Source organism: Carcharhinus amblyrhynchos, chromosome 6 (genome assembly GCF_965287045.1).
Source record: "Carcharhinus amblyrhynchos chromosome 6, sCarAmb.v2.hapA, whole genome shotgun sequence".
NCBI classification, from domain to species: Eukaryota; Metazoa; Chordata; class Chondrichthyes; order Carcharhiniformes; family Carcharhinidae; genus Carcharhinus; species Carcharhinus amblyrhynchos.
In genome coordinates, this window is record NC_137329.1 from 29,503,833 (window position 1) to 29,522,033 (window position 18,201).

At 40.3% G+C, this 18,201-nt stretch overlaps 1 protein-coding gene across 4 annotated transcripts in view; it reads right to left on the reverse strand.

Annotated features, from left to right (window-relative positions):
- Nucleotides 1–18,201, reverse strand: part of LOC145343793 (nucleobindin-2-like) — a 56,172-nt gene that overhangs the window by 26,715 nt on the left and 11,256 nt on the right. For 2 of the 4 annotated variants that reach the window (XM_080190129.1, XM_080190130.1), the window contains exons 3-4: nt 1,132–1,242; nt 616–748 (exon numbers count right to left, since the gene is read on the reverse strand). In XM_080190129.1, the coding sequence (XP_080046255.1) occupies nt 616–748; nt 1,132–1,242 (244 nt within the window). The remainder of the gene's footprint in view (nt 1–615; nt 749–1,131; nt 1,243–18,201) is intronic. The other 2 variants (XM_080190132.1, XM_080190133.1) reach the window with 2 other exon arrangements.

Below are 18,201 nucleotides of genomic sequence, written 5' to 3' on the forward strand. Positions count from 1 at the left end.
TAATTTAATCTGTGATCTTCTCTGTTCTCTGACTGTTAAGATTCATAATTTCTTTGCCAAATCCATCCCCATGACATACTTGGCACATATTAATCACCTACCCAGAGTAACATTTTCTCTGTCAAATTTCTGAATATTCTTGCTTTAATACTAAAAGCCAATCATGTACAGGAACTGAATTAAAAGTAAAAATCAGCAGTGAAAGAGGATGGTTTAACTAATGTACATGTTTGAGTGCGAGTCACTGGAGACCTATAAAAGATTTTCAGCTTTCCTTAAATTTTTGTTTGAGAGAAAGTCAGGATCAAAAAAATCAATAATTGTTACATCTAAGGAAGAAAAACAAGCTAATATTATTTATTTCATTGTGTCTGCCACTTGGATGCATTACATTTGTTAAAGACATGGTCAAACACAATAATTGCAACCATATTTCATGTCTGTTCAAATCATCTTATATTTGGGAACAGTTCTACAGTACATCAAATCGAAACACAAAACCTGTTCAAAGAGCACACTTACTAGGTAGGTCTTTATATTCTAGCTTGAATTTCCTTAACAAACAAAGACGGACATAGTGGAGAAACAAGCCAACAATCTGTTTCTATACAGTACCTTTACCTTGTTGTGCATCCATTTTGGCTTTAATAAGCATTCGTAGCCGGGACACCTCCTGTCTTTTCAATTCATCCAATTTGGTTCTTACAAGATGACTCACTAAGTTCAGTTCTTTAGACAGTTTTCCATTCTTCATTAAAGAAAATAAAGAGAAAAAAATAACAGAACCATCCAAAGAATCAATTAAATATCACAGGGATCACAAAATCTTTACTAGTGAAGGAGGCAATTCAATCCCTCTAGCTAAAATTCCCACAGAAAACTACAATCTCCCACACAACCAACTACCCTTCCCACAACTCCACCACCATGAATGCCCATCACTGCATCCAACAGGTCTGTTGGTGTTTGAAAGAAAATAAATTCAATAACCAATCGTGCCACAATCTATCCCAGATACTGCCATTCAGACTTGGCAAATTTGCAGTAGAAACAGTGAACTTCAGAGGTAACAGTACAGTAACAGGAAAAGTAGCATTTGCTGTAGTCTCTGGCTATTAATAGGCAGCATACCTTTATTTCTTCTATATTTGCTGTCTGGAGTTTGTCACGGAAGTGTCTGTCTGTTTCCAACACATCAATTACTTCACGGAGGTAGCGATCATAATACAACCCAGTGTCCTGCAGAAAATAGGCAAAAAAATGAATAGAATTGTGGCAAAGTAAATGGAATTTTATCAGTGATGAAGCTCACAGTCCACTATTCCATGATGTCACAAGGAGATTTGAAAGAAGACACAAAACCTGTTCACCACCCAGACAGCCAAATAACATACATCTACTTTTTAAAAGCCGTTCCAAGAGACAAAATGGACGTTGAATTAGTTTGGGGAGGTAACTGAAGGTGTGATCAGATGGACAGATTTTGAAGAGACTTTTGAAAAGTAGAGAAAGATGCAATAGGATAGAGATGCTTTGGAATAAATTTCTAGAGTTCACACCTGCAACAACAGAAGGTCTACATTCCAAGTAAATTATAAGTACATGCAAAACATAAGAACATAAGAAATAGGAGCAGGAGTAGGCCATCTAGCCCTTCGAGCCTGCCCCGCCATTCAATAAGACCATGGCTGATCTGTCGCTGCTCAGTTCCACTTTCCCGCCCTCTCCCCATAACCCTTAATCCCCTCTCTTATCAAAAACCCATCAACCCGCGTCTTAAAAATATTTAGCGAGGCAGCCTCCACCACTTCAACGGGCAGAGACTTCCAGAGATTCACCACCCTTTGAGTGAAGAAGTTCCTCCTCAACTCCGTTCTAAACCGCCCCCCTTCTATCTTGAGGCTGTGCCCCCTAGTCCTACTGTCTTTTTTGAGCGGGAAGAGTCTCTCCACCTTTATCCTATCCATCCCATTCATAAAAATTTATAATTCAGTATTATCCTGTTGGTATTATCAGTAGGATTTCTGGAAAGCCAATGGTAGACGTAAGAAATTTTCACACTGCATTCTTTGAACTATGAAAAAGCAACCAGAAGAACATGTATAGATTTTGTCCTACAAAACATGTGTCGTACTTGGAGAGAACATTTTGAGCTGGATGAAGTCTGGTGGTTACAATTCTGTTGTTGTAATTATAGGAACAATGCGAGATGACTCATGAGGAATTCAACCCAAGAAACCTAAATTTGTAACTTTAGGTAACTTGACTTACATGGACTTTTTCTTAAATGGCATCAGCACCAATAAACTAAAGAAGCCTCACAACAAATACACAGGTACACTCGGATAGGTTGATATGGAAAAGGTGCTAGTCTAACTTCACAATGAGGTATAAAGGTACCAATTCCTTTGGGGGCACTATTTAACAATTCATGTTTTTTTTTAAAATGCATGTTAACAAATATTTTTCCAAACCTAAGGAAAGTATCACCAGTGGGGTCCATGGCACAACACATACATTTGGCCTTGAGGTATTAGGATTTCAAATGAAACAATAGTGAGGTCAGTTAACTCAACACAAATCATGGATTGGCCCTTAATCATGAAAATGTACCGAAAATATCACTTCTATCTATCAAATCCCTCTGCAGTAACACTTTGCCATTATGGAAACTCCAAGCATAAGGAATTTAAATGGCCCTTTGGCTGCAAAAATGTGTTGTGAAAATAGGAAATAGTACACTTGAACCCTCCTAGGTTGGAGAGGTTAGGTTTGTATCCATGAGATTTTAGAAGAGAAAAGATGACTTGATCAAAAACTTTAAGATCCTAGGGGTATTGACAGGATGGATGTTTCCTCTTGGAGAACCTAGACTAGCAGTCATTGTTTAAAAATAAAAGGAGGAGAATTTTTTTCTCTCAGGGGGTATCGGGACTCTGTCTCTCTCTACATCAAAAGGCAGTGGAAACAGAGTCTTTGAATATTTTTAGGGCCAAGCTAGATGAATTCTTAATTAGCAAAGGGGTGAAAGGTTATCAGGATAGATAGGAATGTGGAGTTGAAGTTACAATTGGATCAGCCATGATTATGTTGAATGACAGAGCAGGCTCAAGGGGCCGAATGGCGTTCTCTTAATTTGTATGCTCATATGTCTACTTCCTAGCTTTGTCATTATTTACAGTGTCACATTTATGTCTTTAATTTAAAAAAACTCCCTGGATTTTAAGAGTGGATATGTATGTGCAGTATACAGGACATAGAAGCAAGATCAGATCCTTCAAATTATAGGAACATTTCCAATTGCTCTTACTTAGTTAGTGCACACAGGCCAATGGGGATCAAACAGAAAACAGGGTAGGATTTTTATGCCATTGGCTGGAATCTTCCTGCCCTATTGTCATGAAACTACACTCCCTCCCCCCCCAACCCGTGGGTTTTCAGCAGCAATTTTCATTCACAGCTCCTCCAATAATTAAGGAACCAATGCCAACTTGTATCTGGATACAAGAAGTTACAGAGAGTGCTCAGAGAAAGAGAAATTTTAAAAAATGTGCACTGCAAATGAGAGTGGAAGAATGGCTCAATTAAACTCCTTTTTTTGTCCTCACCATCAACATAATGACTGGAAGTAAAATGACCTCATCATATCAACACTGACTGCAAGTGCATGGCAGAAGTTGAACATTCGACAATGACTGGTTTGCCTTACCTTTCAAATCCTTTCCACTGTCTGAAAGCTCAAAACAGGGAAGGAATGATATTCTCATCACTTGCCAAGTCGTTGATGCGATAACAATACTGAAGAAGGCAAGTGAAAAGAGTCTGTTTGAATGTCCTGCCATAGACGTTGATAGTCACCCTCCCTGTTGTCGCTGCACCATGGTTACAACATACGACGTGTAGGTATATTCAGCACCTAAATGGGAGCCTGATGTCTTACATAAACATAAATAGCACTATGGTAGTCCAAGGAATTTTGGATCAAGCAGGGATAAAAGTGCAATTTCTGTATAGCCAGAAGGCAAGGTTGATTTACAAAATTAGCACTTTTCATCAGTGTTCAAGAGAGAAGATGGTGTCAATATAGACAGTAATATGGAGGAAAATAGAAGTAAATAACAAAAAGGTACTTAAAAGGTTGGCAATTCTCAAATTCTCGTTTGGGTGGAATACATCCTCTGCATATTGGAAACACAGTAAAAAGTCTGACAACACCAGGTTTAAGTCCAGCCGATTTATTTGACAGTAAACTCACTAGCTTTCGGGTTTGTCCCGTCATCAGGTGAATGGAGAGTCCTGGCCTCAGACAGGAGGTCGCCTTGGAGAATGCTTACCCAAAGGTGTTTTGGCCTCCATGACACACGACAGTGCAGAGTCGCTGAGCAGAGACTGATAGCCAAGTTCCGCACACGAGGACGGTCTCAACAGGGATCTTGGGTTCATGTCGCACTATCTGTAACCCCCGTGACTTGTCTGGGTTTGCAAAATATCACTTATTGTACTGTCTGGAGACAATACACATCTCTTTAACCTGTGATCAGTGCTCCTTCCACTCACATTGTCGGCCACTTTAAGACTTGAACAGCAGGTTAGGTGTAAAGATTCGCATTCTAATCAGTAATCTGTAAACTGTCTGTGCTTTATATGCTCTGCCTGAGGCCAGAACTCTCCATTTACCTGATGAAGGGACAAACCTGAAAGCTAGTGAGTTTACTATCAAATAAATCAGTTGGACTTAAACCTGGTGTTGTCAGACTTTTTACTGTGTTTACCCCAGTCCAACGCCGGCATATCCACATCGGAAACACAGCCAGAGATCAATCCACTTTGGATATGGGGCTAGTGCTAGACAACTGAAGGGTCGTAGACATTGGACACATTTTTTTAAGAAAAGAGGGGAAAGAAGCATAAGCAGCAACTTCTAGTTGGAACAGAGAGATCAGGGTTTCTGCAATCACAAGTGCCAGGACAAGTTGAGAGGGCTTTTATAAAAAGCATATGGAATTCTAGAACTTTGAGAATGAAATACAGAGTAGAAAAGCCAGAAAATTATGCTAAATCTTTATAAAACACTTGTTATGAGCTTCATATGGTGTTTGCAAGATTAGCTAGAGTAACTTAATAACATATATTGTATCGTCGTCTCAACTCTCAATTTTTCTTACAGAAATCCTAGGACATTAGTCCAATTGGTACCAGGAAGCCCTACTAAAACAGACACTGTGCGTGACCAAAGAATGGATGTAAGAATTCAGGTTTGAATTCTTGATCCAAGTCATGCTGTACCGAGTGGTGATAAATAGAAGCCAGCAATTGCTCAGACAGCAAGGATACAGTAATGATTTCCATAGAACTGCAAGCTCAAGCATAGGAGTTTTTAATGTCTCAAAAGGCACAATTTAATTTTCAGTTTCTGAGTTAAAAAAAATCCAACTTGCACTGTTTAACTGCTGAAGTCTCAATTGTAAAATAAATCTTCTTCCATTACTTGGCTCTTATTTTTCAGTTTACAGCTACAATCAGCAAGGTCCATTCTCAAAGTAAATTCTGTTGACCTCGTGGAACCAAACACACCAAGTGCCTCTCAACCCCAATTCAATAACTCTACATCAGCATTTCCTTTTTGTGATAACCCACTCAAACTCCATGGAGAATCACTGACTGATCTCCCTGTGGGGCTCATTGATTGTGAGCTCCTGTGATAACAGGCTGTGGCCTGCCCAGCTAGGATTCATGAACTGAGCCTTTTATAAAGCAGGCCAAAGACTGGGCCTACTGAACTGTATTTGAGGCAGGGATTAGTAGTGACTACCTTTGTGGCTGGATGTCCCTGGAGAGGGAGCATGTGGTGTCCACTGGCACCACTGAGGCCTTCTGTGCCTGATGGGCATCACAGGAACTGGAGTCTGTTACTGTCCATTTTAATCACGTTTTGATTTGATGTATGCTTTATTTTGTTTCACGAGGGTCCCCTTTATAGGGCTGCCCTTTTTGCTTTGTCCTGCTGTTTGGTTAAATTAATTTATTTGATTTGCCAAAAAGAACACTAGGGATTAGTGTGTGTGGTAATGGCTTTACTTTGCATTCTGTAAATAAACTTTGTTCCTTTCCAGTTATTTTTTTTTTGAATTATTACACTTCTATGTAACAATTCTGGCATCAATACAAACCACATTAGTGAAGAGTCAATATTTAGCTTTATATGGCCTGAGCTTTAGATGTTAAGTGACAGAAACAAAAGACTATTTCAAATTGAATCCTTAGCCCAAATAAGTACCTGTTCTCAATGATACAAGTTTAAGCATTGATCACATAATGAATGCTATGACTGTAAATATTGATTCAATGGTCAGATGCAAAAGCTAGGGAGAAGGGAGGTTATAAACAAGGAGAATTCCATTTTGAATCCCCAAATCAGGGCTTTTGACCCAACTTGTGACTATTCTTCCTAAGGTAGAAGATAGGAATCGCTTCACTGCAGCAGAAGCGGAAGGGGAAATTCATACTGCAGATCTCTACTGGAATAAAAACAGAAGATGCTGAAAAAGCTCAACAGTTTGGCAGCATCTGTAGAGAGAACAGAGTTAATGTTTTGAGTCAGTGCGCCTTTTTTTTTAAATAGTCTCTTCTGGTCTGGTTTTACAGAGCACCTAGAAGCCAGCCAAAGGCTATTGTGTAATTAACTGACTACAAAACTGTCCGTTCACAGACAGAGGTTAATAAGACATGTAGGTCACATTTTAATCTTAACCACTGTTTGACAGGTGAACCTATTACGGTCACAATTAGTGTTCAGTTTCTTGTTTACTGATTAATGCATCAGGCGTGCATGCTTTGCAGTAAGGCCACCAAGGACAAGTTGTAGCTTCAATCCCTGTGCTCTGCTGAAGTGGTTGACGTCAGAGATAACATTCCCCCTATATTTGTTTGGCGTTTACAAACAGTTTAACTGCACGGACCCTTTGAGTTATTTTGTACAGCTGTGTACATGAGGCAATTTATCGAAATCGATTTGTGAGTGGCCTGTGTGAGAACTTTCAAGCTGCTATGCAGCTTAGAGAACATTTGTCAGAATTACAGATGGAATACACAGTTAACGTCAGCAAGATATCAGTGATAACCTTCACTGCTGATCACTTAATTCCAGAACACCTGTTGAGAAGTCTAAGTGTATAAACATCAGGCGATGACACTACTGGATTTGGCTATGACCATAGTTCCTTTCATTTGTTCTGGGAGAGTGAATGAAGTTGGCAAAGCCACAATTACTACTCATCCTTAGTTTTGATGATGTGGATATGCTGACGTTGGACTGGGGTAAACACAGTAAGAAGTCTGACAACACCAGGTTTAAGTCCAACCGATTTATTTGATAGTACAAGTTTAGCTTTCGGGGTTAGTCCCTTCATCAGGTGAATGGGGAGTTCAGGCCTCAGGCCTGAATAAATAAATAAATCGGTTGGACTTAAACCTGGTGTTGTCAGACTTTTTACCATCCTTAGTTTCCCAGAGGAGCTGTTCAAGCCATCTTGAACTGCTGTTGTGCCAGTGACAGAAGGAGGGGCACCAATCAAGCAAACTGCTGGGTTCTGCATGGTTTTGAGTGTGTGAATGGTGCTGACGTTGCACACATCTAAGTATCCGGTTTTGATCCTTGTCAGCTGATATCATATAGTGTATTTCTCTGTGTACATTGGTTTTGCATGCTTGCAAAACAAAAAATCCTCTCTATTAAAATAGGGCACAATTACTAATTTTCTAAGAATATAAAAATTAAGACCAGGAGTGGACCAGACAGGAATCATTTACTCCATCATTCAATTCACGTAAAGTGCAAAACTTCACACTTCCATGAGTAACTTCACACTTTATTAAGTTATTTCTAAACAATTGTTGTGCCACGCTTAACAAACTGCATTGGCACTGTGCAGCTAATGACAGCTTCAAAATAAACTTGCCCAATTTGGTAAGGCCAAAATTAAATCTACTCGTAGAACATTGGCCAAAACCAATCTGTTAACCAATATGCTAATAGAGGAAATAAACCCGTCACCCGTGTTCTGGAATTAAGTGATCAGCAGTGAAGGTTATCACTGATATCTTGCTGACGTTAACTGTGTATTCCATCTGTAGTTCTGACAAATGTTCTCTAAGCTGCATAGCAGCTTGAAAGTTCTCACACAGGCCACTCACAAATTGATTTCGATAAATTGCCTCACATACACAGCTGTACAAAATAACTCAAAGGGTCCGTGCAGTTAAACTGTCTGTAAACGCCAAAAAAATATAGGGGGAATGTTATCTCTGACGTCTAAACTCGCATATGGACCTTTAAATTGAACAAGGCAAAAGGAGTCAGGGGAACAAATTTTTAGTTAAGTGCACACATGAACAATTGACCTTAAATCTGTCATTGCTGATTTCCAGATTTTGCTGAATCTCTCCACTCACCCAGATCAGCAAAATTCAAGTCTCACTGTAAATATGAATGGAGACTGACACATTCCAAACACAGTCATTCACTTATGGAACCAGTTTGTGTGGAGTTTATATACACCAGACAGTATACAGAAAGTAAAAAAAAACTAGTATGGCATCAATTAAGCAAACCATAGTACAAGTCCACCCTGTAAACAACTAGCAAATTTAGTTTATTTGAACCAATTTATTTGTAATCAAAGCCATATCCTAACAGCCATGGAGGATAAGAATTTCAGAACCCATGCTATTTAACTGCCAGGCTGAAAATTTATATGAAAATAGACCACCCATGGTCTACGGTGGTCTGAATCCACAAATGCTATAGGAACTGTGTCAATACTCCATTTTTGCTCAACAGTTTCAGTAGGTTGTTTCCTTGTGAGCATTGCATTTAATTATCAAAAGTTTGTGTCAATTTTACCAAGAGATGTGGAATACAGAGACTCAAGTTTCAACTCTGGGCTGGTTTTTCCATGCAAACCCAGCTGTCCTCACTTTTCCAGTTCGAAGGAGGGCAGCTAGCTGCATTGTACTACTAGAATCTGTGGATCATTGTCTGGAAAGTGGTCAACTCACATGACTCATGACTGGAAGCAGAAACCAGAGCCAGCCTGTTTGTTAATCAGTACTCTACAGTTTCATAGAACTGAGCCAAAGAGACCAGAAAATTCAACATTTGCAGCCCTAATGTGAGTAGATTGGTTGATTTTAGATGGACTGCGAGGAAGCAGGGGGAAAGAAAAAGCAAAGCTGGGGATCCTACCTACTTCTGATACTATTCATCAACTACTGCTTGAAGATGTTCTTACACAGACTTTAGATAAGAACACACTAAGCTTGTGAATGAGGCACCCACTGACTACTGTCAGCACTCATTATTGAACAGTTCATCAAAAGTAAACCACTTATGCAAGTAATTCAGGGGATTCTAGCACCTGTGAAACATTATCTGAGAATAAATCATTGTCTTCAGGAGAAACAGAGAAAATTATTCTTTTTGTACTATTCTCTCAAATTCTTGAAGCAATCAACTGGGTTGTTCTGACATTTTTGTTGGAGGATAAATTATGACATCATTAGCATATGCTGAAGCTGAAAACAAAAGTTAAATTTGGAAGTACAAAATGATAACATGGTTCTGTTCATATTTAACAGAGGATTGAGTTTTAATTTATCAGCTTTTCAGCTGGTTGAACTTAATTTGCAGCAATCCAGCTAGTAAGCGAGAGATTGCTGAAAAGTCAAGCATACCTCGGTCACTTTCAGATCAATCATTTCTTTGTTACCTTCAATGCTTCTGCAATTGGCTGGCCTTGTTGGTCTGAGACAAGCCTTTCTTATTGAAGAGATCAGATGCCATACAAACAAGGTATTATATGACCAGTCAGTGTCTTAAATTATATTGATCTACAGCATGCAGTAAATCAGCAGAAACCAGGAGAAGTTTCCAACTTTTAAGAATTCATTTATGGCATATGGGCGTCATTGACTAGACTAGCATTTATTGCCTATTCGTAGTTGCCCTCGAAAAGGTGATGGTGATCCTGAGCTGCCGCAGACACCAAGATGTAGGTACCCCCACAGTGCTGTCAGGGAGGGCATTCCAGGATTTTGACAGAGATATATTTCTAAGTCAAGATGATAAGTGACTTGGAGGGGTACCTCCAGGTGGTGGTGTTCCCGTGTGTCTGCTGCCCTTGTCCTCTTAGATCAGGGCTTTTTAAAGCGGGGTTTCGCAACCTGCACATGGGTCACTGGGATATTGAGAATAGGGCACCGGATATCTGGTTTAAAAAAAAACGCAGGGTGTTCTATGGTTCTTTTCAAAACACTACCAAGATATTCTGTGATCCTGTTCAAAAAAAAAACGGAATACTCTGTTTATAGTGCATATTTTGTAGAAGGCAGTATGACAGTGAGGATCTCTCGATTTAGATGATGACATAGCCAGCATGAAGAAGAAATGCTCAGTATTGCCTGATACAATTCAAGTTATGTGAACTTTATGAAAGGAAAAGGTAAGGTGTATTTTTAAATGTGCAGTAAATCTTGTTTAGACTGTAATTGTAGCAGCAGTCCTGCAGCTTACCTCGTCAGTGGGTCATGAGAGGTGGCCATTTTATAAAAGTCGGGATGGTGAGTGACATAGGGAACCTTCAGGTGGTGCTATTCCCAGGTATCTGCTGCTCTTGTCCTTCTAGATGGTAGTGGTTGAGAGTTTGAAAGGTGCTGCCTAAGAACATTGGGGAGCTCTTGCACTGTATCTGTCTGTCACTGTCACTGTACATCAGTGGTGGAGGGATTGAACATTTGTTGAAGGGATAGCGATCAAGTGGGCTGCTTTTTCCAGAATGGCATTAAGCTTCTTGAGTGTTATTGGAGCTATACTCTTCCAGGCAACTGGAGAGTATTCTATCACATTAACAGGCAGATGATGGCAGGCCATCCTCCAGACTAAGGACCCCAGAAGACATAAATGCTGTTGTGGGGTGAGGGCTCATGAGTTGGGGGTGGCTGTCCCATGTCCTCAATCATGCAGAGTTTAGTGCAGATTGAGGGAGCACTCCCCACCAGCTAACATGCGGCCTGCACAGGTTTGCCAATCATACAAGTCCCTTTGCAGCTGGGAAAATTGTAGCAGAGGCAGGAAGAGGCCCTTCAGTGATTATTAATCAGTTAAGGGACTTAAGTGGAGGCCAGATAGGAAGATCAACCATGGACCTTCCCACCCAGGACTTTTCTGGTGGAGAAGGGGAAGGCTTTGTGGTACTGGTCCTGATGCTAACCCACCATATTTTCAGGCCTCCTTCCTCACTTCCTTTGGGAGCAAAAGATTCCGGCTCTGATCTGAAACACGATTTACTAAGAAGTGTTCTAACTGAGCAAAATGAATGGATCTTTTTTAGCGATAGTGACATTTATATGAACCTGTTATGCATGAATATTTTAGGAACTGTTCAGAAAAACACATTTAGTTAAGGCTAGATGGAATGAATATAAGTGTCTATTCTTTCAAGAAAATGTCTACAATCCAGCCAAACATGGAAAATATTCTGATTTCCATTGCCTGTGTGTGAACAAGTTGGACAGGAGACAAATCACTAAAATCAGGACGTTATTCTGGATGACAGTAAGCAACTGAAGAGAACGATTGTGATCATCCCCCAGTTTTCTCCAGTGTGGTACTCCCAAAACTTTGCAATAGTGGACGATCTTAACGGCTCGTCACGTCAGCAGATCAGCATGGCGAGCTGGTGAGATTGCGAGAGAGTTGAAAAACCAGATTCGCACCTGCAATCTCGATCTCATGATATTATCAGTGCTTTAAGCTGGCTAATCAGTCTTGCACCTGGGAAGGGTGGGATTCAAATATTTCTAAATAAATTGAAATTTTATCAGTGAAACCGGGGAATAATCATCCAGGCTCACTTACTTTAATGGCCTCACTGGTGGAGGTTCTCACCGGTGAGAATCACACCAGTAAGGCCATTAAAGTAAGTCCCCACCAATGAAGACCTAATGTGATGGCTTTGCCAGTGGGACCAAAGGCCATAGAAGCCCTCTGGATGGCCTGGGGCAGAGGTGGGCAGTGCCCCTTGGGTAATGCCAGCCTGGCATCCTGGTCCTGCCCATGAAGTACCCTAGCAGTGCCAAGGGGCAAGGCCTGAAGGGGAAGCAGTACTTGGGGGCTGCTGGAAAAACAAATCTCCCAGTGCACTGTGAACTCTTGACAAGTGACAAATCTCCCAGTGCACTGAGACAAGAGGACGCATTTTACTTTTGAGCTTCTGGGAATTCCCTTGAATGTTTGCACAAGGATGGGCATGTTATTGATGTTTTTCTCTTTTAATCCACAGGTGCTTCGGTCCGCCTTGTTGTCCAACAAGGGGCATACAAACAGTGGGTCGTACGAGGGCTGCTCTTGGATGTTTCGAGAGTAGCATAGTGCTTCACGTCGTTAGTGTACGCTTAAACTGGACCAGATGCTGGGCAACACGATAGCTCAGTGACTATCACTGTTTGCTGTGCAGAAACATGGATTTGGGCCAGTGTCTGTGGGAGTTTGCGCATTCTCCCCGTGCTTGCGTGGGTTTTCTCCAGGTGCTCCGGTTTCCTCCCACACCCCAAAGATGTGCTGTTAGGCTGATTGGTGTAACAAATTGTCCCTAAATTAGTCTCCCCTCAATCTGGTTTCCAACGTGGAGTGCCATAAACATAGACAAGAGTCATGGGTGGAGAGGGGACTCACAATGTTGAGCCTGTTTCCCATGCTATGTTGTTCTATGTTCTTATGCACAAGTGCATAGAAAAGGAGAGAAAAGGACGCATGCACAACAGCAGACTCTAGCAGTCAGCAGGTGGCTTCCCAGCATGAATAGACATCATTCACTCCCCCTACTACTGAGAATCACACTTTTCCTTTTCTCAAAGTGTCATAACATTTGATTTTTTTTCTTTCACCGAACAGGTCTGAAACTCCTATTTTCGCACTCGGTTGGTATTTAGAATTTTTTTGGTAAGATTGTCCCCAAAATCTTCCAACAGACATTGATTTGCTGAATATATTCTAGAAAAGTGAATAATTTGTAGGTCAAATGAGATCTGCAACTCAACTAACTCTCAGGAATCGCCTGATGGGATATTTATATATCAAGAGTTGAAGCTTGTTTTTAAATATTGTCTTGCCAAAACATGAAGATTCATTTGAGGATTTGTTTTTGCATTGTGTCCATTAAATTGAGTGATTAATATGGACCTCATTTGGACATCCAGTGTCAAACACTCCCAGATCAGGTACTGGCCACAGTTGAAACTGTACATCAGAACTGCTCTCCCATAAGATCCTTAAAACAGCATCCCTTAATGCACCAATTTGAGATTCTGTCTCCCATTGTGACCCCCCCCCCCCCCCCACACAAAGAACAATGTCAATTATTACCAATACTCACTACAAATTAGATTAAACCATACCAACCAATTTCATAACTGGCAGATAAATAAACACATAAATCCCATTAGTCTGCAATATTCACCTTCCTTGTATTTGCTTTCTTCATTATACATCACCAAACAATGAAAAACTACAGCTGAACCCCAGAAACCATGGGCCAAGTACAAATAAAACAATTGTAAACATTTACTTGTACATATTCACCAAAGCCTTAATGTTATTCAGTTCATGTGTATGTGGATATGCAAGTGGCAAGAATCATTCATACCAGACAAGCAGCACCTCTTAAACTCACAACCTCCATCATCCAGAAGGGCAAGAGCAGCAGGTGCATGGGAACACCAATAGCGCCGAGATTACCCTGGTTTTAACATATATTAATGTCCACCATCAAAATCCTGGAATTCCTTGCCTCATGGTACTGTCAGAGCACCTTCCCCACATTGACTTCAGTAGTTTGAAAAAGCCTACCATCACCATTTTCTGAAAGAGCACCAGGGATAGGCAGTAAATGCAAGCTTAGTCAGTGATGACCATATGAATAACAAATTCCAATTTTGGACAGAAGAACTGGGGAAAATATTTGATTATGTGACTTATTAAGTGAGTGCACAGATGGGCACTGAAACATAACACTCAAAATCGACATACAATTTGGCTTCCACGTATTCTGTCACTCCTGATGATTCCAGGAAACTTGATTTGTGGAAGAGTTCTTAATATATATAGCTGTCTTATAAATGAGTATGTCTGAAGTAAATAAATGCTAGATTAAATTTATGTTCTTCATAATATACATGACATAACTTCTGGAAGAATAACATTGTGTTCCCATTCAGTGTGCAATTTACTGTTCTGTTCTCCAGGTAAAATTGTATCTCTTTGAAACCACAAAGTTTAATTGCCAGTCAGCAAACACTGGGCAAGGTCAAAGTTTAATTGATTTTCCTGCAGGTCATACCCAAACTTCCTTCAGCTAGTTGGTAAGTCAGAGCTTATAAATATTCTGGCTGTATAAATTAAAGTACCTTCATTTGCTCTGGTATCCTGCTCGCTGCTACTTTATTACTTTTCAAAAATGACAAAAAAATTCCTTCCAACGGAAAGCAAATGCTGAACATAATCACATTTATTATACTTGAACTTGTGTCTTCAGATCATTAGTCCACTTCCCTGGGTTAAGAACACAGTAACGTAACCACTTTGGTATCATCCTCTAAGTGATTTAAACCATATGAGTCACATCACTGTATCACTGTTAACTTGTGCCTTTTCAGATGAGTCAACAACAATCATGGATATGACGTAGCATAGTACAGATACAGTTCAAATTCCATCAAGCCACGTAGGAAATTAATCAGTATGATGATCAAGAAACTATCTGACTCTCTCTAAAATTCAATGAGTTCATTAATGCCTTTCTGGAAAGGAAACTGCCCCTTTCACCTGGTCTGGCCGATATGTGACTCCAGGTCCTTAGCATTGTCATTAACTTTTAGCTGCCCTCTTGAATGGCCTAGCAAATCACTCAGATGGATCAAACTACTACTACAATGTATACCAAGAATAAAACCAAAAGGGAGCATCCAACATCAATCTCAGTATCCAATTCAAACACGAAACAGGCACACCCAAGACTTGACTTACTCACCCATTGTCTTAAAGCTTTTTGCTGGCTAGAGAGATTCTGTTCTAAGGCATTATGTTCTAACACATTTATTTCAACAAGTTATAGCCTCCTCTGTCAACTTTAAAAATTCAGCCTTATTAACATCTGGAGATGTGCTAAAATTAGGAGAATTGTGCCACGTACTAGTGAAGTACAATGTGACAAAGTAATTCTCACAGAATCATACTTTTCAGCAAATGTACCAGATCACCATCCTTGTACTGTCCCATAGGTAAGACAGAATGACGAGAACTTGAAGTATACGTTGGAGTGCTCAACATTGGCTCCAGATTCCATGAAGTCTCATGGCATCAGATCAAATACAGACGAGAAAAAAACCTCCTGAATACTACCTACCGCACTCCCTCAGCTGATGAATCATTATTCCTCCATGTTGAACACAACTTAGAAGAATTAACAGGGACACAAACCGAAATCCTTCATTCACAGTACAATGTCCATCACCAAGAGCGGACCTACACTATCAATATTGACAAAATCCTGAGGGAAATAACTGCCGAGATCTCTGGCAAAGTTACCAAGATGTGCCAAAACTAACTTGCCATCACCAATCCACCTGGCACAGATGAATCTGTCCAGAAAAATATTGATAGAAGTGATCATTGCACAATCTTCAGACGGAAAATACTCTTCAGCGTGTTCTGCAGCATGACCACTATATTAAATAGGATAGATTCAGAACTGCTGCAACAGCTCAAAACTGAGCACCCATGGGGTACTGTAGACCATCAGAAGTAGCAGAATTGTATTTCACCACAAACTGTTGTCTCCTGACCTGGCAGAGTCCTCACACTACAACTATCAAATCAGGTGGTCAACCTTGGTTCAATGAGGAGTGTAGAGGAGTTTGAAGTCCAGCATCAGGTGTATCTAAAATTGAGGTGTTGATATCATGCTGTAAACAGAACTGAGTGGTGGTACAACCAACGATCAAAGAATAGTTCTGTTGTATTCATGTGAACTATTAAACAACTAGTACAAGGACAAAGCTGTCTGAACATCCTCATTCTCAATGGTGATGGTACCAGTTGAGAGCAGAAGATGAAGAAGAACTATTTGCAACCAACTTTAGCCAGAAATGCTGAGTGGATGGGCCATCCGGTCTCCGCCTGAGGTTTCCTACATCATAGACGCTAATCTGTAGCCAAATGAGATTCACTCCACAATTAAGAAACAATTGGGCCAGTGCCATAGAAAGGGCAAGTATTGAGGACCCACTGTCAGATTTTCAGGTGCTAGGATGGAAGCTAAAAATTGAATCTCGAAGGTAGCAAGCTCCAAATTACTCCCTGGTCACATACTATACAAGGACATGGATGATTAATGCATGGCATGGGGTACAATTCAGGAGAAACAGCTTTAGATTCTTGGGGATTAGGAGAGGAGGTATCTCTTCCAAAAGTTCAGATTTGCATATCAACAGGATTTGGATCAATGTCCTTGCAGGAAGGTTTATTAATCTGGTTGGAGGAGGGTTTGAACTAAATTGTCAACAGAGGGGCCACACCAGCATATAGAAGTAAAAATAGGAATAAGGTCCATAATTGAGAGCACATGATAGTAATCGAGAAGTTCGTACCACTAGATTAGATACAGGGAAACTGAACAAACAAGGAAAAACTGAACGTATAGTGTGTTGAACAAGCCTGGTGAGTGCCAAACACAAATAGCAACATGAGAATATGTTAACAGTGTCAATAACATAAATGTGGTTTTAAAAAAAGATAAAGACCATGTATCTTTGAAAAATAAGTGCCATGATAAGGAAGCAGAAAAAGGGAGATGGGTAATCATGATGATTAGGGAACATGTCGTAGTTTGGAAATAAAGGATGACACTGGGGGTAAGCACAGAGTCCATTTGGTTACATTTGAGAGGCAAAAAGGGTATGACACACTACTTGGGAGGGGGGAAAACGACAACTCTACTGGCCTCCAAATAGTGACAGAGAAATAGAGGAGCAAATCAACAGAGAAATCATACATTGTGCAAGAACAATAAAGTTGTGACATTGGGGGCTTCTATTTACCCAAATAACAACTGGAATACTGTTAAAGCAAAAAGAAAAGAGGGGAGGAATTTCTGAAATGTGTTCAAAACTTCCTTGATCAATGTGCTCTCAAGTCTAATATGAAGGTGGCAATGCCAGACTTGGTGCTAAGGAATGAGGTGAACTAAGTAGGACACAACAAGGTGAATCTTGTTAAATAGAACATAGAACATTACAGCACAGTACAGGCCCTTTGGCCCTCAATGTTGCGCCAACCAGTGGAACCAATCTAATGACCCGCTAACCTAAACTATTCCCATGTTATCCATATGCCTATCCACTGACCATTTGAACGCTCTTAAAGTTGGCAAGTCCGCAACTGCTGCAGGCAGGGCATTCCATGCCCTTACTACTCTCTAACTAACAATGCCCTTACTAAACAACAAATGGTTTTTTTAAAGACTGGATTGAATGAACATATAAGTGCCAGATGGAATCTGATGCAGAAACGTGCGAGATAATGCTTTCTGGCAGAATTGACAGGAAAAGGCAAAATAAGCTGGAATTTTCCAGTCAGGCCTCCTAAGCTAGATGATCCGGCATGAGGGGCCAGAAAATTCCAAACATAGACTAAAAGGTACAGTTCTAAAGAGAGTGCTGGTACAGATGGATCAGTACGTTCATGTGCAAAGAACTTGAAAGATGCCAGGATATATTAGAGGGTAATTAGCAAAGCACATGGAATATTGTGGTTTGTAAATTCAGGTAATCAATACACCTACAGGGAGGTAATGCTGAACCTTTATGATGCTCTGTTGAGGCCACAACTAAATTAATCACCAAGAAGGATGTGAAAGGATCCTTGAGTAAGTGCAAAAGAGGTTTACCAGAATGGTTCCTGGAATGAGGGATTTTAGCTGCAGAGAGTTAGCGAGGAAAAGCTGGGGTTGTTATCTTTGGAACAAAGAGAGAAAGAAGGTTTGATCAAGGTGTGCAAGGCGAGGTGTCTGAATCAGTGGAATGTATTTAATTCATACTTTTGAGTATGTAAGTAGTAAAAATTGTTCCAAGTTAAACTGCAAAATATCA